At 45.8% G+C, this 24,189-nt stretch overlaps 1 protein-coding gene across 1 annotated transcript in view; it reads left to right on the top strand.

Moving 5' to 3' along the window:
- TP63 (tumor protein p63) overlaps positions 1-22,357 on the top strand; it is a 102,720-nt gene extending 80,363 nt beyond the window's left edge. The window contains exons 5-14 of the mRNA XM_027720798.2: positions 526-712; positions 2,362-2,477; positions 2,798-2,907; positions 3,189-3,325; positions 4,318-4,400; positions 4,717-4,853; positions 15,919-16,076; positions 17,015-17,159; positions 18,002-18,095; positions 19,362-22,357. Of these exons, the coding sequence (XP_027576599.1) occupies positions 526-712; positions 2,362-2,477; positions 2,798-2,907; positions 3,189-3,325; positions 4,318-4,400; positions 4,717-4,853; positions 15,919-16,076; positions 17,015-17,159; positions 18,002-18,095; positions 19,362-19,658 (1,464 nt within the window). The 3' untranslated portion in view covers positions 19,659-22,357. The remainder of the gene's footprint in view (positions 1-525; positions 713-2,361; positions 2,478-2,797; positions 2,908-3,188; positions 3,326-4,317; positions 4,401-4,716; positions 4,854-15,918; positions 16,077-17,014; positions 17,160-18,001; positions 18,096-19,361) is intronic.
- Positions 22,358-24,189: the final 1,832 nt, after the last annotated feature.

The raw sequence follows: 24,189 nt of genomic DNA, 5'->3' as shown, positions 1-24,189 counted from the left end.
ACTGAAATGTCAGATTTGATACAACTCTCAAATCGGTCAGTCTTGCTTTCAAGTACTCTTCAGTCCCAAGGTTCATGTTTTTATTTCATCTCTCTGCAAAAGTAGAAGCGTTTCTTAGAAAGCAGGGTGAAACACTTTACATATGTGGTTTCCAGTGCTTCCAGGATTACAGGGTCCTGTGAAAAGAGTAGCATCTGTTTTGTTAGGTAGGTAATGGATGTCCCTTGGAAGAGAAGAGGTGTGCCCAAGAGAAATAAAGACTGTATGTGTTTGTGTAAAGGAAGTGCTCTTTATCTGAAGTTTTTGCCTTTGGGAAAACTAGGATGTAGATTTATGCTCTGCTGCTTTAAAACAGGTAAAGGTTTAGGGGTTTTGTCACTTGTCTGGAAGTGTGGCTGTTGTGCAAACAAGTACAATGCAATGCATTGGTGCTTTCAGTTACACGTGCAAACCCATCTCCATCCTTCTGGTGTGCCTCCTTCTCTAGCTGACCTTCCTGACTCTCTTGGTCTTTTCACCTTTCAGTACTCCACCGAACTGAAAAAGCTGTACTGCCAGATTGCCAAGACATGTCCCATCCAGATCAAAGTGATGACCCCACCACCTCAGGGAGCTGTCATCAGGGCTATGCCAGTCTACAAGAAAGCTGAACATGTCACTGAAGTGGTCAAACGCTGCCCGAACCACGAGCTGAGCCGGGAGTTCAACGAGGGTAAGGAGGGCAGTGCTTTGCTGGCTGCTGACTGGCCAGGGCAGGGATTTGACAGCAGCTTCAGAGCAAACCTTCTGGAAGCAGACCTCTGTCCCTCTTGTGCAGCTTTTTATTTCCCATGCTTAGCAGGAAGCGTCATACAATACTTTAGCTGTCCCTGTGCAAGCATGTCCTTGGGAAGAAAGTACTGAAATAAACCCCGCGCCTGCCCAGGTTGGATGGATGTCTGTCCCCATGGCAGGCAGTGTCCCTCTGGCAGCCTTTCCCTGCTCTGCTTTTGCCCCTGCAATGAGAAGCAGCTGTTCTTGTGCTCAGGAATGAGCTTCCATGTCGCTGGGACAGGGATCTAGTAACAGGATGCAATATCATCTCCAGTCCTTAATCCATGCCTCAAAGACAGAGGGGCTGTTTATCTCTAGCAGGACACCACAAAGTGCCAGCATCAACTGTAGGTAACCTTCCTGTACACTCACCACTATTGGGTCAGTATTAATGTTATAATCTTTTAGTTGCTTCTCCTCATGTTAGTGAAGTAGCAGCTGCTTTTAAAATGCCCTGGGGTTTTCTGCAAACTCATGGGCTGGGTTCCATTTTGCCTTGGCCACTTAAGTTCACATAAGTTCAGATGAGCATCTGTTTTATTCTACGTGCATAATTTATCTCCTACTGTAAAAAAACCCAGTTGGTGTCAGTTATCAGGATGTCTTAGGAGCCTGGATCCCGTTGCTGGTTACAGAGCAGCCAGCTAGACGAGCCCCAAAAATAAGCAAGGACTTGTGAGTGTAAAATCAATGAGACAGTTCTTCAAGACAATTTTTCATATTAGAAAGTGCTTTTCTAACAGAACTGGATTTTTTGAGTGTTGATACCTTTCAATAATGGAGTTTTAAGAAAGAAAATATTAAAACTATAAATTCTTATTCTGAAATAGTTATTGTCTAGAAATAGACTGTATTTTGAGTAAGAAACAAATAGTTAATACACAAAACAAATTCTTGAGATGAACCCATAGTAGGCTTCTTTCCTCAGAATTTAGTTGTCTGTTGTAGAAACACTGAAGAAAACTTCTAGAAAGGAAACTTTTAATTATTGGAAAGTGGCCTGGGAACCAAGAAGATCATGTTGCCTTCTGCTGCTGTAGGCAAGCAAGATTTTTCAAGCTGACTGTTAATTAAATGCATATTTCTCTTGCTGCTTGAATCCTGTTTAGTTCCTTAGGATCATGACTGATGAGAGGGAGCAGAAGAGGGCTAGCAATTGATGGGGAAAAGAGTAGAAATTGAAACTTGAAAGATTTTGCTTTGTGTATGCATTAGAGGGAGGAAGAGAAAGGCTTTCAGCTGATGTGAAAATCCATACAAATTCTGTGCTGGAAGAGCTGCTGTTGACATTTGGGCTTACTTAGTCTGGGATCTTGGGAGGCACTTGTTCAAGTTTAGTCACAGGTGCCCAGAGTAAGCTTGAGAAAGTCCATGTTGCCTCTGATGTCTGGCATAAGTGATCTTGGGAAGGGATGCTTTAAGGGCTGGGAGGCACGTGCATGCTCCGATAGACCTCTGGGGCCAGGAGTTCCCTTTATGGAACTTCCGGCACATGACCTTGCTTCACTGAACAGTGTCTCTTGTTTTTTTTCCTCCTTACCCTTGCAGGGCAGATTGCACCTCCCAGCCACCTGATCAGGGTGGAAGGGAACAGCCATGCCCAGTATGTAGAAGACCCCATCACCGGCAGGCAGAGCGTGCTGGTCCCCTACGAGCCGCCCCAGGTATGTTGTGAGCTCAGGGTGATGGTGTCCTGGTACACGAAGGGGTGGGGATTGTAACCCTAGTCAGAGGAGTTGGGATCTTGTGCTTTCTCCATCCTCATTACAATGAATCCCTTCTTCCTCTTTGTCAGAAATGAGCTATTAAACACCCTCTTTATCCCTTGAGGGCAGGAGTTCTTCATTTCCTTTAAGGAAACCTGGTAGTGGGGGCCTTTTTCATGCTAGTCCGATTGCAACTTGGGAAATAAAAGAGGACAGCTTGGAAAAAGCAGAGCTTTCCATCCACCATCTCTTGTGCTCATCCCCTTTGTCTCATCCAGGTTGGTACTGAGTTCACCACAGTCTTGTACAACTTCATGTGTAACAGTAGCTGCGTTGGAGGGATGAACCGTCGCCCGATCCTTATCATTGTGACTCTGGAAACAAGAGAGTAAGTAGTGTATCCTGTGTATAAACCTTTGCTGGAAAGGTGGCCTTCTGGCTCCTCTTCCACTCAGGGCAACATTCCATATCCTTAGGAACAGTTTGATTCAAGGGGCTGTGGGATTTTTTCTTTAGATTTTTGCAGGTGGGAGTTGCCCAACTCCTCGGAAATCCTGACTGGGAAATGGGAGGTTTGGGTCCGTCTGCGTAGTCTGGTATGAAGCTGAGGGGTGCTGCTGGCCTGCATCCAAGATGCCAGCTGATGTTTCTTCTTACCTCTCTTCCCAGCGGGCAAGTCTTGGGCCGCCGGTGTTTTGAAGCCCGTATTTGCGCTTGCCCAGGCAGAGACCGCAAAGCAGACGAGGACAGCATCCGCAAGCAGCAAGTCTCTGACAGCACAAAGAATGGTGATGGTACGAAGCGCCGTAAGTAGCTGGCAGAGCTGGGCAGATTGCAAATTGTGCTGTCACTGGGTGCGGTGCGTCCCCAGTGCTTGTGCTGCAGGGACAGGGTGGTGCTGTGCATGGGCTTGGGGGCAGGAGGACGGCAAATGTCTGTTCTCTCGGGGTGAATCAGCCTAAAATAGGAGCTGGTGTTCGCAATACAGTGTTTGACAAGCTGGGTTTGTGGGCTCTCTTACAGCACTGCCGGTGGTGGCTGTGGGGCTGTTTATTTGCCACTTTCCAATTACATGCCTGGAACTCAAACAGCTTTTTGAACCTTTACTTCTTGTTTGAGGCTGTGCTGTTATTCTCTGCTTCATCCAGCCAGAGGCTTGTGCTGTGGCATGCCTTCCAGCCACAGGGATCTAGATTAAGGCTGCACATAAACCTTGCTGTGCATCAGAGGTGCTCGGGCGAGCAGCCTCTCTCCGTGCTCTAAAGAGTGCAAAGTACTCATCGGACATGCAGGATGTGGAAATCCAGCTTTGGTTTCCCATGTACACTCGGTGATGGCACAAGGCTGAACAGCAAGGCAGCATGTTTTAATAGGAGGCATATTGGAGTATGGCTTCCTTTTCTCAGTGAATATTGAATGTTCCCTGTCTGTTATCTTGCTTTTGTGGATCAGTGATTCACCAAGAACTCGTGAGCACTGTAATACCAAAACTCACAGCCTTTAAAGGAAAGTTCTAAACATGGCTTGCTGGGGTTTTGTCATATGTCCAGCACTCTTTGGCTGATGTGTTTCTCCAAATGGTATGGTCAACCAACATCTGCCTTATGGATCCAGGAGAGCTTGCAAGCACAGTTCTGGACTGGCTCAGGCAGAGATCCTTTCAGAGCACTACAGATCTAAGCTGACCATGCACTCCATGTCTCTTTTGTATCTCTTTTTGCCTTCTTGGTCATACCCTCCTTCCCCTCCTCTTTTTTTTTTTTTTTTTAATGGGATGATTTTGGGGTTTCTCTTCCAGCATTTCGACAAGGAACTCACGGCATACAGATGACATCTATCAAAAAGAGACGTTCCCCAGATGATGAGCTCTTATACTTGCCAGTGAGTTCTCTCTATCTTTGCATTTACCTTATGTTTAATATCTTTCTTGGTGACTTGAGGCTCAGCTAGACTTCAGAGAGAACTGATGATGGGGCTGGGATGTGGAAGAATAGTTTCTGGGTTTTTTTAATCCCAAGAGCTACCTATTTTAAGTACATATTGCAAATAAAAAAATATTAAAAATCTCTTTAGCTGATGACTAAGAGTGGCTTGTGTGAGACATATGAGAATATCCCAAGGGCTGTCACTAAGGAATATAGATGCAGTCCTTTAAAGCTTTTCTTCCCCCACCACCTTTCCTTTTCCCATGATGCAGGTGAGGGGACGGGAGACATATGAAATGCTACTAAAGATCAAAGAGTCCCTGGAGCTGATGCAGTACCTTCCCCAGCACACGATTGAGACCTACCGGCAGCAGCAGCAACAGCAGCACCAGCACTTGCTCCAGAAGCAGTGAGTATGAGAGTGCTTGCAGTGGTCAGTGCAGTGGGGACAGTGAGGAAAGGGGAGAGAGGAGAGAGACACAGAAGGCTTCTGCACAGCTGTTCATAAGGAGTTGGTGCTCAAATGAGGGCCAAGCAATGGGGCAAAGCAGTCCTCCTTCCCCAAGCACATGTCCTGACTGCTTGAAAGGTCCCTCTTTGATCTCTTGTCCCACACATTTCACCTTTTGGCCTCACAGGGTGAAAGAGGACAGACTTAGTTCCTTGTTTCTGACTTCCAGCCAGAGCCCGAGGGGCAACACAGAAAGGCAGAGCCATTGACAGCCTGGGGTGAGAAACCTGCTGCATGTGCCTGCCCCAGCTGGGGAGCACAGGTTGGGTGCACTGCTCTCTCGTCTGCTCCAGGGGAATGGCAACAAACATGGAACCATCTCCCTTTTTTCTCCAGAGAAGCATCCACTGATCCACTTCCAGCATCTCCACTGAGCATCTTGCCACAGTGTGTAGAGCTGGGACTGTGAGCACTGGCTCAGCTGAGTGCTTGGACCCCACTGCTGTGCATCTCTGGTGTGTTGGAGGGCTGATGTCTCGGTGGGACAACAATACTTTAGGTTGCTCAGCTATAAAACAGGAAGCTGAAAGTCGAGAACGAGGTTGAAATGTGTAAGATTTCCTTTGTGACCTGTGGGCACTTCAAAGAAAGACTCTACACGTGCACTTTTAAAGTGTTGTCAAAAACTATACTTTGCCAACTGGCTCTCCATGTTGCTCATGAGAAATTTCCCATCTGGGCAGGTATAGGCCCTTTCTGAACTCAGCTGACGGGGCTGCACTGGCATTGCTTTGGGTGGTGTAAGTGCCAGGAGGTCGGGGAGAAGAAGGGCCAAATAAGTGTCTGGTTTCCATATTCCTCTCAGTTCCCAGAGCTTTGCAGTTACAGAGTCCAGGTCAGAGAATGACTTCCCAGACTTCCCAGTAGTGTTGTTCATGAGCATTGCTTCACCTGCTGTCTCGGGTGACACAAAATAGCTGCCCAGACTGTAGGTGGCTGCCAGCGGTAGTGCTTCGGAACTCACGCGTTCCTGCTGGAGAGCTCTCGCGTCAAGAGGCTGTGGGTATAACTCATTCCCCTGCAGAGGTTAGCACGAGGCCAAGGCACCACATAAGTCCCACTTGAACCTGTAGGGATTTATTTCGGTGCCTTGGCCTTGTCTCAGGACTTCTGCAATACCGCAGCTTTCAGCCAGATCTCCGCGTGTGTTCGCATTTCGGCCTGTGTGTTTTTAGTGTCAGCTGGAGTCTCGTGGAGGTGTGAAAAAAGCCTTGTGCCAAAATGGCTGGAACATCCAGGGCCTCTGGACTCTTTTTTGGGGGGGCACTTAAAAATCTCATTATTATTAGTTACTTTTATCAGTCATCTACACTGTTTGTATATACTATAGCTTGTATTTACTAGCTTCTAGGCATTGCGGCCTTTGTGTGTTCTGCTGCTCGTTTTCAAAACTCCACCTGAACCACAGCCATTTCAAATGAGAAATGGTTTTGTAAGCAGAAATGGACAGCAGCAGATGACAGCTTTCGCTTGGTGCTGACAGTAATTTGCCATAATTACTGTTTTCATTCTTCCTGTATCAGGAGGATGGGTTTCTGGCAACGGAGGTTGGTATTTGTGCTACCTTTAAGACCAGCATGTAGAAGTCCAGTCATTTAATTTAATGAGATATCTTTCAGCGTGTCTCCTGGCACTTGTCCCGTTATAAACTCATTTTTCTCAGTTGCTGAGTGTGCTCAAATACAAGGGAGAAAGATTAAGAGCTTTTAAGGATGCCAGGAGTGGGGAGAAAAATAACTTTTCAGTGCTTGTCCAGAGCTGCTGCAGTTGTCTCTGCCAATAGCCTGCCATCAAGCAGAATCTTCTGTGCTGAAATGCATATTCAGGCAATAGTTTCTTAGGTGCAGTTGGGTTTTGATGCTTTTTCCTCAATAATCCAGGGTGTGGCTTAATATCTGAAGGAATTTGTTCAGGGCAAAGGGATTTTTAGGCTAAAAAGACTCCTAGATGCAATTACACCCCAAAAAAGAATCATAAAGGAGCTTCAGGTCCTGATGTGAAAATGGGGAGAGCAGACACTTTGTAGGGAATGGTTTGGATAAGAGCAGCCTGGCAAGTGAGCAGGTTGCTGGGAGATGTCTTGCCACTGCTTCCTTGTCAGGCTGGCCAAACTCAGCAGTACAGAGACTCCTTGGTGAGTCTGTTCTGACCTTTCATTTTGTAAGTAGGGATGTACTTCCAAAATTCAGGCTTGGTTCACCTTAGTTCAATGCCTGTGTGAAAAGCGGAAGCTAGGAAAGTGCATATGCCATGACCAAGTTTGAGTGTTTTGGAAGCTGTAGGTCCCAGCAGGGCTCTGTGGGACTGGAATGTTTGCAAGTTGCCTTGACTGCTCTACAGTCAAGCCTTGATGGAGGAATTGCTTGATTTTTTTTTCAGTTTATTTTTCAGGGCAATGATTAACATAGAGAAGCTATCGAGGTGTGTGGGAAGAGTTGTCCCTTTCATTCCTACAACGTGGAAAACGTCATCTTTTTTGACGAGTAGGAAAAGCAAGGGTGAGGTTATAATGGTGAAAGGTAGTTTTAAAATGATAAATCTGTCATTTTGGAAAACAATTGTATAATTGCCCTCATACACATACAGACCAGTATTGCATTTGACAGGCTAGCAGATGTAGCTGGAATGTTCTGGAATAAAAAGGACAAATCTGGTGACAATCAGAAATCTCGTGTCCCACAAGATGACCAAAATACTGCGATGTTCCGCGTTGTGCCGGGCTACAATATTTCTCTGTCTCATCTCCTCTCTCTGCTTGCTTCTTTGTGCATGGTTTTCTCTTATTTACTGTTATGCCAAATACCTTCATGATCATCGGTGGGAAGTTGTTGGGCTTTTTTTCCTGCAGTTTCTATTCTTCCTTTTTCACTGTCTAATCCTGGGGCCCATGTTTCAGCCACAGCACACATACTTGTTTAGAAGATGTCCTTTTCATGGTCTACCACCATTTGTGTAAAACACAGATTTGCCAAATAATCACTGCTGCAAGAGATATCAGAGGTGGCGAGTGCTTTGTTGGAGAGAGAACGTTTCTTTGATACCCTGATGTGAAATACATTTACGATCAATATTCCCAGGGAGTTATCTGCACAGTCTTTAAGAGTTTCACTGGAAAACACTTTTCCATATTCAGCAAAATTTCCTGTGCTAGATTTCACTCTGAGTGCTGTTTTCAGAACAGTCTGTATTTCCATTTACTGCAGCATAGAATCATAAAATGTCTCAAGTTGGAAGGGACCCATAAGGTCCATAAGGATCCCTGAGTCCAACTCCTGTGATTGAAGGGTTTTCACAAAGTCTTCCAATGGCTACTGAGAAGAGGGCTCTTATGTCCAAGTGGGATCTTGTGTCCCAGCAAGCATTTCTTTCATATCAGCAGGGCTGCAGCTACCAGCCCACTGGCTGCCTTAGTGAGCAGCACAGCTCATTATGCAAATGAGGAGGAATTAACCTCATAAGTGAGGTGGGACAGAGCTTTAGTTATCCAGTGCCTGGAGTGCTCCAGCTGAGCTGGGAGCTACAAGGATCCCGGTGCTTGCTGTCTCGGGGAGGGGGCTGATGGGGAAGGTGTTCTTCATACCTCCACCTGGTTAATCTCATTTTTGGAGTGAAACCTAATAATGGATTTTTGCATGTTTTGTTTTGGTTTTGTAGTGCTGTGCTTGCATGTGAACTCCAGGCACTTGGATAGTGTTCTAACTAGAGAATTGCCAAGATGAAAGTAGCCAAGTAAAAGTGCTTTGTGGGCTCCAAAGATACAGCGCCCTCTGCATCAGCTCATGGCCCCAGGGGGGTAGTTGAGCTGTAATAAGTATGGGCAGTAGGCACCATCCTCTCTCCCTAGCACCAGCCTCCGGTTTTGAAGTGATTTGTAGTTAGATGCGGACTCAATGGAAGCTGCTGCTCCTTTTCCCCTTTGGTTGAATGCTTTTGTTCCTCTTTGTCGGTGGGAACATTATCAGGGCATTATTTGTATCCATGAGACTAGGACACAGAATCGGATTTCCATATCAACTAGTTGTTTTCCCTTCCTTGCCAAGCACTCGCTTGTGCCTGTGGCTTTCCAGCTTCCTAAATCTCCCTATCACATACCCTCACTGTAGGTGCTAAGACATCTGCTTTTCCCCTCCTTCAAAGCCCATACTGTGATCATGAAGGTGGAAAGTGACTGTTTCTCTCTTGGTGGCTGGTGAAGGGTCCTGTACATTCATCTTTTCCTTTTCTCTGATTCCTTCTTTACAGTCTCCTTTCGGCCTGCTTCAGGAATGAACTCACGGACTCAAGGAGAGACCCTCCCAAACAGACTGATGCCATCCTAAAACATTCCAGCCCCCCAAACCCATCAGTATATCCATAAACCAAGCTGGCAGAGTCACTTTGCCCAGCTGGTGGGACTAGGAACAGTGGGGCAAATACACAGCCTGATAGCAGCAGAGTGAATAGTGAGAGTAATCTTCTGAAGGGACTCAAACTTTGCAAAAACAACAGACACATCTACAGACCTCTTAGCTGTAGCCCATAGCACTGGGAGGTCAGGAACCATGTTGTCTGTCTTGGTGTAACTTTTTTCCTGTTTTTGTAATGTGTCGATACTCTTTCTTCTTACTTCTGTATTTGTGAAACTCAGCAGGGTTTCTCTGAGCAGGTCTCAATTTTAAAACGCCTTTTGTCTTGTTTAAGTTAAAAAACGTGTTCATGGGCTGGGGGGACAGAAGCGGGGGATGTGTGTTTAAATGGTCTGTGATAGTCAATTTGGCCTGTTTAATGCTGGTCATGCACTAGTGGTGCAAGCAGCTGACGTATTTGTACTGCTGGACAGGGAGAGGTAATAATTATATGAATTGACACTGCTAAGAAATCACTTTTTTTCCACTGATTTAGCATCATGAATTTTTCCCCTTATTTTCAGCCTTAAGAAGGGTCTGATCTAAAATACATCGAAATTGTAAGGAGGACTGGGTGACTTTGACTTTGCACCAGCCCTGCTGGCATTGATCCAGCTTTACTGAACTTAGGAAGGTCCCTTCCGAGTCTGTGGGCTCGGTCCAAGTGGTGGACTGAGCTGCACAAGTTGAATGTGAGGTTGAAGTGTAATGACATCCATGTATGCTCAATGTCCCCTGTCTCTTTGCAACTGAGGGTGTAAAGGGCAGTGTCCAAAACTGCTCACTACCCTACCTGTGAAAAGGGGTCAGAGTTTAGCCCCTTTCCTTACAGATGTTCAGCAGTTATTAGATGTCGCCATAGTGTTTTCATCAACTCTGCTATCTTTTATCCTTTCTCTCCAAATCTCATAGTTCAAAGGAAAGCAGTGCCAGCATATGTTGCAGTTTGACTCAGCCAAGTGGCCTCAGGTCATGCCCACCTTGTCCATTAATCCTGCAGCCAGAGGATTTTGCAAATTGTGTCCATGAAGTGCATCTGGGTTTAGCAATTCCTGCACAGAGGACTGTTTCTCAGCAAGGACTTGTAAATTCTCACTGCTTCTGTCAAACTCTTATCTCTGAAAGCCAGTTGTACGGGGCTCGACAAGGAGGGTTTCGAGTCATTTGGAAATTTCTTTTCTAAGTATCAAGCCCCGACTATCACAATAGAGGAACAATCAACAGGCAAGTAATGTGTCATGGAATTAACCTGTCAATGCTGAGCATGGCACCAGGTGTGGATACTGGCAATGAGGGAGGAGCTAGTTGAGAGTGAGCATTTTGCCTGCTATGGCTCTTCCCTCTGAGAGGTGCTCAGATATCTTTACATGAAGAACAGCCCCTAATGCTGGTAAGGAAGTGTCCATCAAACCACACTTTCAGGCAGTGGCATTGCTTCTGAGGAACCCTCCAATGTTCACAGCAGCAAGAAACAGAAATGTGAAGAAGTTCCTGAGGGTGCTGTCTCACCAGATCAGCAGTGGCTGGGGAGCAGAGCTCAGTTGCAAATGCCAGTGATGAACAGCTCCTGAGAAACACAGGAGGTTGTATCAATACTGGTGGGGACCTGTGTGCCCTGCAGTGCTGTCTGTGCTGGATTTATTTGGGGCAGGTGCATACCCAGCACTGACAAACTTGTCAGCACAGCCTGAAGAGAAGGTGCCTCCCAAATGCAGAGCGGGCCTCCTGGCCCACCCACTAACGAAAGAAAGCCTGATAACACTGGGAGAAGACTCTTATCTCTGAACATCATATCATCTGCTTCCAGGCAGCAGAGCTGTGATCTGAGCAGGTGATGACTTGTACTAACATCTCCTTTGAGAGCCATATCCTATCTCTGGATATCTCCTTCATTGTCTTAGCAAGACTTGTTCTACCATAGGAGTGTGGAGGAGGGCTGATGGAAAAAAGCCCCCAAAATTGTGATTAATATATAAATAATAACTAATTAAACCCCAACAGTGACTATTTCATATAATTGCAGCTCTACCATCATTCCTTGTGTAAAGATAATCAAAATCAAGTGCCTCTTTACTTTGCCTGTAAATTCCAGGAAATTCTTTAAGATCACAAAGCAGGTAACTATTGTTTTGTGCCTTTTTATATGGGAGAAGAAGGGCAGTAATTCCTTTCCCTATGAGAGATGGGATCTCAACTCTAAATGCGGCCCAGTTGTACAGTCACGCTTGGCACTGTTGTCTGTCCTTCCAATGAAGGTTTATTCCTGGATCTTGCTCTTGTCTGCTTGTGGATGGCAATATGAAAACACTGTGACAGGGAAACACTAATCTGTATCTAGAGCTCTGCTCCAGGGCCTGTCTACCAGCAAGTTTGAGGAGGCAACCCACCAGAAGATACAAGGCATCCACAGCCTGCCCTGGGAAATTCCAGTTTGGGCTCCAGTTCATCATTTGATCTGACCTCTAGGAAATCTCTTGTACCGTGATGGGCAATACAGCATCTTGGACTTCCAGTAAACAAGAATATAAATTATTTCGATCCTGTTGTTCTCTGTAAAGGCTTTCCAATTTGTCCTACTTTAGCTATAAGAGGATGATGATTGTGAAACTAATCTTAATGGTGACTTGATTTGCTCTCCAGCTACAAGGTGCTTAGAAGGTGCTATTTTTTTTTTAATGAAATACCTGGAACTGAAAGCAATTTTAGTTGCTTTGTAGTCTGTCCTCTGCAGATAAAATGAAAACTTTTTCCCAGTTGTCTTTTCATTGCTTCTTTACCATCTCTGAGGCTTCAGGAAAGTAAGCTTTTTCCTTTCAAGGAATAACTAAATGGACTAAATGGGCCTTATCAGTCAGTCAGGTCATATCAGTCTGTGTCAACTAGTTGATGTATATCCACTCCCTGTATTACAGCTCCGTTCCCTGGAGAGCAGATTGCATCCACTGCCTGCCTTGGGAAATTCCCATACCTGAAATCCAAGGGGAGTTATTATCACCACCCCTGTCCCTTTAGGTGCTGTCTGCCTGCAGGAGCTCCTCCTTTCCATACTTCCAGTTAGTTACCAAGCCTACAAACCACTGGTGTGGTTAAAAAGATGCACTGTTCATTACTCTTTGGGATGTGGGGAGCAAGGGCATCTCTCTGCTTTTTAGTGTCCTGCTTCATGGGCTTTCAAAGCAGATGAGTGCAACTGAGCATCCTCTGTGTCACTTGTGTGCTGTTACTAGACTACATCAGTGACACCCCCGTGTTATGCAGCCCAGTGGGAAAACTTGCTTTTAAAGAACATTGCCAATGGGCACGTTGACCTTATGTAAACTTGGGATGTGACCTTGCAGTGGCTCCTGTAAGGGAAGGCAGACACAGACCTGGACAGATTTGATTCTACTTGTGTGTTTCTGCATCGTGGCTGGCTCTGGGTCTTCAGGGGCAGCAAACTGTAGGCACAGGGGATTGGGTGAAATCTTAAACTCTAAGCCTGAACTGCCCTATTCTTGTAGCTAATGAACCTTTGATGTCATTTGCATTAAGGCTGCTTACAGGGCAGTGTGCTTCTCTAGTCAGTAAGGACTCTGGGACTCACCTACTCAGTCAGGTAATTGGTCTACCCAAACAGTTAACTACCTCTGGTGAAGGGCTGGTATCCAGTGAGTTGGGAAAGTGTAGAGTTATACAAGGTAACCTGTGAACTGAACTTAGTTCATATATGGGAGAAGAAGGAAGTTCCTTCCTGACCTTTTGAGATGATCAGTATATGCCTTGAAGCATGAGAGACAATTGCCCTCATATGAGCTTGCATAACTACAGATGTTATTTGCTAAATAATTACATAGCCTCTTGAAGAGAGAAAAATCAGTTGCAGAATGTGACTCAGTGCCTTTTGTATCAGACTGTTCCAAGAAGTATAATAGCCTCTTAATTGAAGTCTTTATACCTTGATATTAAAATGCATTTCGTTGGCATTGATATCAAAGATATGTTAATGCTTCTACTTCTAATCTTTCTTGAGACGTAGTAAGTACAATTTTAATGAAAATCACTGTGCATGACATTCTTATATCTGTTTCAAAAAGAAAATGAGAAAAAAAGCAATATATTTTAAATGAATCCTCAAACACCATGTAGTCCTTGTGCTTAATACCAAAAACATTTTCTTGTGTTTCTAAGGCTGTTGCTATATTGATGTGTGACATTAATTTTCAATAAAATTTTGCATCTTGGTTTATCTTGCAACTTTTCTTTGGCTAGATGGCTTTCTCTAGGCCTTTTAAACATCTGCTTATGTGATGGAATAGCTTAGTTGAAACTAGTATGGGTACAAAGATAAATGCTTTTGTTTCCTGTATTTTATTCACTTGAGCTTGATTGTCTTCAACTTGACTCTTATGAGTATGAATGAGATAAGAATGGAGTCCCTAAGCTATATGTTGAAGTATGCATTTGTTTTCTAAATTGTTTACTAAAGCTTTGGGTTGGTTTACTTTTCTTTTTTCTTTTATCCCCAGAGTATTTTGTAGCCTCCTAACTAGCTTTGCTGAGATTACTATGTTGGTAGTGGAGAGGGCAGATATAGGGCCACTACTGACCTCAAACAATGCAACCCAATCTCTGTGTGAAATTCTTTGTTGATTTGCTTTGGAATTTCACTGTGTACATGGTGACCTCCTCACTTGCATATCATGCAGATTTTGCCGTAGGAGACTTTTCAGATGTGTATTAATTTCAGCTGAAGCTCAGTTAAGATGGGTGCCTGAACCTGTAAAGTGGAAATACTCACTGGTCCTAAATCCAGAAGCCTTTTAGGCTAAGGGTGGTGTCAGCCTGACTTGAATTTCATGGCTGGTCTCAACTTCATAATTAGGGAATTGAAACCTCAGATCTGAATCATTCCCTTCACTCTGAAAAGTTGGGTCTGAACTTCATGGCTCAGTTTCACTTCCCCTTGGGAGTTGCTGCCATTGTTAATATTAATTTGTGAAGCTTCTTGTGCTTTCCACTTCCTTGAGTCTATGAAGTTTGCTGGATCTTGTCCTGCATCTTCACTGCCAAAGGACAGTTCACACCCTTCTGTACCTCCTGTAATTGTGTAATTAGGTAACATTTCTTCAGGGCCTTAGATACTCTAGCCTGTTAGCATAGATGTTTTCTCCACCCAGCACTCCAAGTCTTGAAAGTACAGAAGCTGGAGACAATGTAATTGTATGGAACTTGACCTTGAGTGCTGAAGGTTTTAATAAATTATCTAGGAATAAGCCTTTTCTTTCCTTTTACACTTTGCTTATTTGAAGTAATAACTATTCTATTTGCATAGAAGAAAAGCCAGTTCCCAAGAATTGGTGTAACCAGTTATATCCAGATGAACAAGTTTCCCAATGGGAAATAAGATGGGAATGTGCCCTTCCCCATTCACCATGGGGTCACTGTGATATGAGTGCCAGGCTCTGTGGCGAGCTGGGCAACCTCTGCTCTGCAGGAACACCACAGCTCGTGAGGGTGTTTGTGCTTGGGAAGCAGGAACATTTCCCGAGCGTTTGCCCAGTCCTGCAAATGCCCCTGGTGAGAGAGAGAAAAACCTGCTCCCTTGTGGCATGGCAGTGTTCTGCCAATTCTGCTGTTGGACCAGCTTTAATGATAATTTTCTGCATATCCCACATAAGACCCCACTCCAAATGGGATGCCACAGCCGTAACTCGATCTGGGAACTGGGCTGCTGTTCAGAAGCAGTCTGGTCTTCACAGTCTGGATCACTTACACAGCAGGATTGCAGCTGGGACCCTCAGGGCTGGGCACTGGGAGCTTGCCAGCAAGCCTCTCTGGCCCAGTTCACGAGTATGGTGGATGGAGTTTGGGGCTGGATGGACTTGAGGGAGGGTAATGCTGTTGTTGAGTGGTAGTAGGAACCTGATACTCTTTGTAAGCAGCCTGCAGGGTTTGGATACCAAGTTTTCCTTAACACCAGCAAAAGCTGTTTGTTGGCATCCCAGGCAGCTCTGTCCATCTCAGCAGTGGGCCCTAAGGTGTATGGAATCTGTCTTGAGCAAAGAGCTTCTGGCTGTTAAATACGCACCTGATAACAACCTGATCATATGAATAACTATGAATTTTGGAGAAACCAAGGTGATAAGTGCCACCTGATCTGAGAATCACTTCTGCAGTCAGGTGTCAGGGGTAGTTCGAATGGTTTGAGAGGGCTTCCTCGGTTCTTTTTCTTATGAAAAAAGTTTTTGAACACAAAGAGAGCTTAACTTAAAAATACACTTTGAATTTTGGTAGCTGGTTGCTGGCTTTGCATATATTCTTTTCAACTGAAAAACTTTCATAGACACTCTACTTTTAGTTCAAACTTTTTATTTAAGTAAAAACTTTACCTTTTTGGTACTCACTTTTTTCTTTTTTAAATAAGTGACAAGAATACCTGGGAAACTTTTTGTCCTGTTGACTCACTCTCCAGTGATCTTTGTCTGCGATGATCCCATGGTGTCAGTGATTTCACTATAGTAGGTCACGTAGCCCCTTGGATGCACGTTCTTAACAACCAACGGTTGTGATTCCTGTCCTAACTTCTCCTTGGTTTGCAGGACCTCCATGCAGTCGCAGTCATCCTACGGCTCTAACTCTCCACCACTCAGCAAAATGAACAGCATGAACAAGCTGCCCTCAGTCAGCCAGCTCATCAACCCCCAGCAGCGCAATGCCCTGACCCCAACCACCATCCCCGACAGCATGGGAACCAACAGTAAGAAACACTTATTCTTTCTTCTCTTGTTCACTGTGCGCTCCCTGCTAGTCTGGGCAAGGAGACTTGGCATCTCCAAGTGGCTAGTGTTAAGCTGGAGAGCCTGGAGTCATTTGCTGTGAACCTGCAGAGCCAAATAAATATTGCTCACTGATGTGCCATGGGGCAAGGCTTCAGCATCCTGCTCAAAGACTCACAGGGGTGAACAGAGCTGCTTCTTGCTGCAGTTCTAGCTGGCTGCACTGTCCTCTGGCTTTCAAGATTCGTTTCTTCATCTTTTCCCAGCACAGGAGATGCAAATGTTAGCAAGACTTTTTTCCCTCAGTTCAATTAAGACACTTCTTAATTTCAAAGGAAATATCTGCATCTCACAGCTCTGTTCCTCCTGGCTGCTGAAGAGTGCCCAGCAGGCCTGTAAATCCAGGATGACAGACATGGTTCTGGGGGCTGAGTTTTGTTGGGGTTTTTTTTGGTCGTTTTTCATTTATTTATTTATTTATTTATTTCGAAAGCACTGGACTCTTGCCCACACCTGTTGCTGATCCCCTTCGGGTGCTCTTGCTGTCTCTGAAAACAAAGCTGTTTGGCTTCTGTATTGGGTTACTCTGCTGGCTCTGTCCTGCTCCTCTCCCATGGCAGGGCAAGCCAAGACGAGGTTTCTTGCTTAGGTTTCTACCAAGTCTGTCTGTGAGGGAAGGTGACACGACAGAGGCACTGCTGACAGTTGCTCCTGTGAGGAGAGGGCTCCTGAAGAACTGTCTGTCATCTGGTCCTTGTCCCTGCCTGAAGCTTCTCGTGAGCTCGCCCTGTGCAGGGCATTGCAGGGGAATTAAGGCTGCTTGGGCTGTGGGTGCTGTCCTTCTGTGCCGTGCTGGGGGCGAAGCAGGGGTCTGGGGATGCCTGGGTAACAATGTACTCCTCCTTCTTCTCTCCTCCAGTTCCCATGATGGGCACCCACATGGCCATGACCGGTGACATGAATGGCCTCAGCCCCACGCAGGCGCTGCCTCCTCCCCTCTCCATGCCTTCAACGTCCCACTGCACCCCCCCTCCTCCATACCCCTCAGACTGCAGCATCGTCAGGTGAGCGGGAGCAGGCTGCCCGGCGCACGTTTCCCACCCGCAGTGAGCACAGGCCTTGTCTCAGGAGCCTGAAGGGTCCTGACAGGTTACTTGTCCCATTCTACTGGAGCACTGGATCCCCCTGGGCCCTTGGCAGTCGTGAGGCTGGCACCCTCTGGGTACCGAGCCTCAAATTCCCACCTCTGAGCAGCTGAGAGAAACAGGGATGTTAGGACTGCAGGAAAGCTGAGGGATGCAGCATCTGTTGGACTGGTGGAGCTTGAGGGTGCCAGGCAGTCTTGGAAACGTTTCTTATTTTTCTTTTTTCCCCTTTGGACACTTGACAAGCTATGGCTGGGGTCAGAAGCCCCTCTGTCCTTCATGAGGTCAGAAAAGTTGAAAGATGCTGCCCATAAAGGAGGAATCCCTTACACTTAGAGAGGAATATGCTGATTAGAAGGGCATGGTGTGTCTGAGCCTCAGACCTCGTGCCTTGCTGAAGCCCTCTGTGCATGCAGCAGGCTGCCATGGGCTCAGCCACCTTCTGGGTGACAGGACCTGGCAGGAGGGTCTGTGTGAGCCTTCCTGCCCCAAGACCCAGACTGTGCAGCACTAGCTCTTGACTAAGGCAAGGTGCTGCCATGAGGGCTGTCTGGTAGGCGCTGAGCTGAAGGACTCCCTTGTTTGATGTGGCAGTGATGTGGCTTGCTGACCTGGGATGTCTTGGAGGAGGTCAAGCCAAGGGTGAAAGCTTTGTTTCCTATTGCTGCAGATTGGCTGAGTGTTTGGTTTTTCTGTGGTTTGGGCTGTTGCAGCCAGGGTGATCCTATTTTCTCTCTCCTTCCTTCCTTCCTCCTCTGCAGCTTCTTAGCGAGGTTGGGCTGCTCATCCTGTGTGGATTATTTCACGACCCAGGGGCTGACCACCATCTATCAGATTGAGCATTACTCCATGGATGTAAGTAACTCCTCACCATTTCCTTTGTTTGCATTCTTGGCCCCGCTTTAGAAAGAGGTCAGAAATCTAGACTCAGTATACTTTTATTTTTACATGATTAGTTTGATTTAAGGCTGTAGCACACAGAGAAGACATGTTGTGAGGTGAAGAGAGGCTGGAGTCAGGGCCAGCATTGTAACTGCCTTGCCTGGCACAGAGAAAGTGTGTCTCCCCTTCCCCACCACTCTCTGTTTTAGCCCCCAGAGTGGCCCCAGCCCACACGCCTGTTAATTCTGCAAGGCTTGGTTTCAGTTTACACCTCGCTTGCCTGCAGACAAGTAGGCTGTCCAGAAGTGGTCTGCATTTTTCCCTCCCTGCTTCTGTTTTCTGGCCTTACCTTAATCATCTTCCCTTGCCACTGGCATCTCAGCCCTGTTGATTGTTTTTTTCTCTTGCATGGCTTTTGCTGCAGGGTTGCTGCTTCCTCTCCTGAGCCATTGCTCTCCTCTGAGCTGGCTGTCCCATTTTTTTTTCCCCTGAGACTTCGGAAGGCTGTGGTGCTTTTGCTCCCTAGCATAGGCTGCCTTCCTTCTGTTGCTGCTCTAATTAGAAAAGCTGACCCAAATTAACCAAAATTGATTGCTAATATTTTCAGAAGCTGATACCACGTATCCCAGAGTTTAGGTAATGCAACCCTCAGGTTTTGCACCAGAAATGATGGGGCCTCAAAGTACAAGTTTTCAAAGATTGTTTGTGTCTGTTATTAGGTTTTAGTTATGTTCAAGTAAATAAGACAGTTCCTATAGAGTCAGACCCAGAACTTTGAATACTGGAGCTTAACTTGGATTCTAAAATCCTTTTGCAACCTTTGAAATAATGGAAGTTTTCAAAACCATTGACCTTCAGCAGCCCAGCATACCCCACCACTGACAACCAACAGATCCCTGAGGTTGCCTTGGAGGCCTTACAGTCCAGTTAAGCATCTAGCTTTAGATCACCATGTCTTATGCATGAACATGTGTTTTGTGTAACTTAAAAACAGACCTCATGCCTTAAAACCAGACCATTACTGCCTCGTGGCCCCACATGCCTGTTCAGAAGTGATCAGTTCAGAACCACTTTCATGATCAGTGGTTTGTCTTCTGCAGTGTATTGTGGCCACCTGGATTTTAGCAGCTTTGGTGCTTCATAGGCATTTGCAGGGTGGCCCAGTGGCTGCTTTTACTCCTGGAGCCCATCTTGCCTAGGGATTAATTGCCCTGCTAAGCCCTGCGCCTTGCCTTGCAGGATCTGGTGAGCCTCAAGATCCCGGAGCAGTTCCGCCATGCCATCTGGAAGGGCATCCTGGACCACCGGCAGCTCCATGACTTCTCCTCCCCTCCCCACCTCCTGCGCACCCCCAGCGGCGCCTCCACCGTCAGCGTGGGCTCCAGTGAGACGCGGGGGGAGCGCGTCATCGACGCCGTGCGCTTCACGCTCCGGCAGACCATCTCCTTCCCGCCCCGCGACGAGTGGAACGACTTCAACTTCGACATGGATGCCCGGCGCAACAAACAGCAACGCATCAAGGAGGAAGGGGAGTGAGACCCCCGGACTCCCCCCACCCCGCCTCGGCCACAAACTGCTCAGCCCTTCATTTGTCTTCCTTCTGCTTGGTACTGCGCCCCTGGACGAAGGGCAGAGGGAACCTTCTTGCTCACTCGTGCCCGGTTATGCCCTTGATGCTGTCTAGGTCATACTCCTGGACTGCGACCTCCACCCCAGCTCTTGCAAGGGGAAGAGCTGAGCGAAGGGGGAAGGCGGGTGGTGTTTCCTTGAAAACCGTTGACCTTCTTGAGAAGGTGTTGTTCTTGTTTCGTGTTTTCCTTTGGGGAGAGGGCTTCTTTTCTTGACTTTTGAATCTTCGCACACATTGTGGGCGTCCTGACACGCAAACTTGTTTCTGTCAGCCAGTGATCCCAACTTTGAAAAGCAGAAAGGTTAAAATAAAATTTTTTAAAGGCAAAAAAAAAAAAACCACAAAACAAAAAACCAAAACCAAACAACCAAACCCATGCTAACAGCAAATGCAAAAAACCTAAAGCAACCCAACCCTGAACTGACCATCTTGCTCTTAAACATTGCTCTTAAACAGCCTCTTCCCATGGAGCTGAGTGCTCTGTTCATGTATGATATTCTCCAGCGGAGACAGCACATGCACTTTGCTGGGCAGGCCAGCACTTACGGCACCTGCATCCTACTTCTCCCTTTTCCCTCTTCCCTCACCTTCTCTGGGAAAAACCAAACCTGCTGTCTCTTCTTGTTTTGGATTTACATTCTTATGTATGTCCTGGTTTGCTTCTTTCAGGCTATGAGTGTAAATAAAGCTATCATCACTTGAATTCTGCCCCTAACCAGCCTTTATCCATGATGTACCACTACTGACATTTAAGTTAGAGAATTAGGCTTTGCCAAATATGCAGCCTGGCTAGTTTAGCATAGGGATTTGCCCACCTAACCTCCAGTTGAATGGAGGACCAAGAGCTGCACACTGATCTGTAGGGCTTCAGCTATCCTAAACTCAGACAATCTTTTATTTAGACCAGGCTAGATTGGTTTCCTCCCGTGTAAAGTAGAACTGTCTTTAGATATGTCTGTGATAGGCTGGAGCCTGTTGTGTTTTGTTGCTATTAACTATAGGCTAAGTGACAAGCAGCTAGAAGTGGATAATAAAAAAAGAAATAACTGCCAACTGCCTTAAATCAAGAACCTGGTAATATGGGTGTTGTTACTACAATAAGTAATGTTTACATGAGAACTTGATTTATCTCTGTTTTTTTCTTTATGTGCTCTACAACAGATGTGCTCTGAGGCATTTCCTCTGACTGCCAGTGGTCCTGTGGACAAGTAACTGAGCAGTGTGTTTTCACATTTTTATAGGCCAAGGTCGTGGAACTGTCATGAATACAAAATATACCTAAGCTGAGGAGCAAGGCTCAGCACAGCTGCTTTGAAGTTGGCTTGCTCTTTTTAACAGTAAGTCTGACCTTTTTTGGTTGGGAAAAGATGAAAAAAGCAGCTTAAATGACTTGTCATCCTACCTTGCTACAACCGAACAATCTCGTTTCAATGCAGTGGCTGTTTCCTGGGCCCTGCTGTGTGCCATGTATTTCATTTAAGTCCAGTATGGTTATCACCCTCCATCTGTCTGCTGTGCCGGGTCTGTGTTGCGTTCAAAAACTGCCTTTTGGTAACTGTGCAAGCTGGGTTAGCTATAAATGGTAATGCCAGATGGTTACTGTAAAATGTGTATATAAATGTTTTTTGTATGTGTAATTTTTGTTTTCCTACAGCAGAAGACGGGAATTTTTATTTCTTCTTGGGCTACTGGGTCACACAGAACCACAATAAAATGTTGTTTGTTTTTCTGTTTGTTTTTTTTTTAATTATTATTTTTATGCAGAATGCTTACACTATACCTTGTGACAAATAACTAGTGACTGGAAGAATATATTTGTATTTTTCATACTGAGATTCCTGTTACTTTGCAGTTGAGGAGGGAGGGGGCAGGTACTGAAAGTCTGTTTTATCATTTTATTTTGTAACACTTCAAAGAGCAGTGTCCTAGATTTCAAAGTATTTAACATGCTCAGTGTGAGAACTTACTGTATCTATTAATTTTTTTTCTATATGGTACAAAGGGAGAAAGTCATTCTGCTGTTGATACAATAATTAATTCAGTGGGGCAGTGCAGGGAAAGTGTTGGTGCGGATACTTCACAAATTCTTGGAGGTGAATTAGGCTGTGCCCTTCTCACATCCAAGGTTTTGCATCTTTCTAAGCTGTTACAGTATTGTACTAATATTGACGCTAAAGACCCAAATCATTTTTAGGAACTAGGAAGCTTCTGACTATAAAGGTTAATGCAGTTAGTGCTGTGCCCAGAGTCTGGGTACAAGAACTTCAGTGTCTGCTTTTCAACTCAGCAGTGAGATGGAGCTTTTCTGATGCATCATGAACGGTAAAAATATATGCTGTGAAAACCTTATTTCCACGGGATAGTACTATGGAGCCCACTTGGGTATATCTGGAACATACAAGTGAGTTTGAACTACTGTAGCTTTTACCCTCCCCTGTAGAGCTGTGATTTTGTTGTTGTTGTTGTTTTGATGCCTCGAAGCATTATGAGCTGAGAATCTGCCAATGCTTGTAGCAATGACAGTCTTGTCTGCACCAAGATCACTATGTGTTTTGGAACGCCTTGTTGTTGAAGTAACTGAAAATAAAAGCCAAACTGAAAATGACACTGAATTGCCAAACGACTTCTTTTTTTGCCTGTGCACCTTTTTGGAAATGAGCAGGAGCGTTTGCTGCTGTGTCCTCCTCTGAGCAACTGAGGCTTAGTGTCACATTTGCCCATGGGTGCAGTTTTCTCATCCCCACAGCATCCATGTCATGAGGGTGTGTTATAGGGTGCCATCACACACAGATGGAACGGGTCAGCCCTGTAAGCCTCTTGCTGAACTGTGTTCTGCCTTTTGCATGGCTCTTTTTTACCCTTTCATCGGGTTTCTTTATTCTGTTTCTGAGCAATGCACCAGGTAGTGCTCTGTGTTCCACATCCTGCTCAAAGTCAGTGGAGCTGTGACTGCTGTGTGCCCTGTCTGGGGGCAGAGAGCACGTGCTTTAAGCAAGTAGGGTCAGTGCTGTCCTGTTCTTCCTCTGTGCTTGGGAAATAGCCTTCCACGGCCATCTCCATCATCTCCCTTGGAGCTTGGCTGGGGGGTTAACATCTTTATTTAACTACACCAAAGGCTTTGTGCATCACTCTATGCATCCTCTCCCCTAGCAAAACCATTTCCCTCTCCATCTCAATTCTTCTTCCAAGGATTTGAAATAAGAATAGCTCAGAGCCAGTGGAGCGGCTGTCCTCAAAGTGATGGAGTGGCCTCCATCAGCCAGGGGCATCATCCTATCCATGGACCACCACATTAACAGCCTAGCTTCATCAGTGGTTTCTGTTTGGGACCCCATGTCTGTCTCTTGCAGTTTCCTGGGTTATAGTTGGGGGAGGATGTTCAGGAATGGGGAGAGTCAAAAGAAAACCCCACAAAGATCCTAGAAGAAGAGGTGTCCGTAGCTTCCCTTGGGGGATGGTTTTGATTGGGTAGGGAATGCCTGCCTGATTTCTTTGGTTCTGATCACTGTTTCTTTTCCCTTCTGCCAAATGTTTAGAGAAGTAGTTGTCTCCAGATACCAGTATCCAGAGGCATCAGTACCCTGGTTGCACTGGCAGGTAGAAATTGCCCAAATGTGGTGTTAAAAAGTATGTGGTGTTAACTAGTATGTTGCTCTCAAAGAACTGCTACAAGAACTAGCTGTGAGAACTTGTTGTTTCAGCTAATTGACTCCTTGCCTCTAGATGAGCAAATTGGACCAGATAAAGTAAGATTTCTGTTTCCATTAAGCAGGCAGGCTTGAAATATGGTTGCAGTTTCTGTCTGCTGTGATCCACTGCTGAAGTAGGGAACCTCTACTTTGCTGAGGTTACAGCAAAGGTTTCAGTGCTGAGGAATCCCAAGCTGGTGCTCTCCCTTTTGCCCTCCACCCATACTCATTGGAATTTTGTCTTTGGATATTGGGATGCTTCATATGCAGGCATGAAGTTGTTAGAGCAGGGATCCATTACAAGCTTCCAGCTGTGTTTTGCAAGCCTGGGTGGACCTCTGAAGACGTGCATGCCCTTCTATGCTGTTAGTTCTAAGTGTGCTGAAGCTAGCAGTCCTCTGGAATGAAACTTACCCGGACACAACAAAACCTGGCAAATATCCAGGTGGAGCCTGTGAAGAGTGTCTTGCTCATCATGTTCTTCCTGTCCTGTATGCCTTAGCAGAAACCCCTTCCTTTCTGATGGCAAAGTGGCTGCCTGTGCTGTGGGGGAGGATTGTGGGACCTGGCCTCCTGCTCTGCCTCTTTGCAAGTTGTTTCTCTGTGGGAAAACCATGTGGGTAGCCCAGCCCTAGCATCAAGTCAGAGCTCGGGCTATTTGGCCTTCTGATTTATTGAGCTATAAAATGCATAACTAACATCATTTGCTGTGTGGAGGTTAGTGAAGAGCTGTGGCAGGCCCTGCAGA

Source organism: Pipra filicauda, unplaced genomic scaffold (assembly GCF_003945595.2).
Source record: "Pipra filicauda isolate LSUMZ 115617 unplaced genomic scaffold, ASM394559v2 scaffold98_size3848907_pilon, whole genome shotgun sequence".
NCBI lineage: Eukaryota > Metazoa > Chordata > Aves > Passeriformes > Pipridae > Pipra > Pipra filicauda.
Note: the sequence above shows the minus strand (reverse complement) of the source record. Positions and strands in the feature narration are given on the sequence as shown.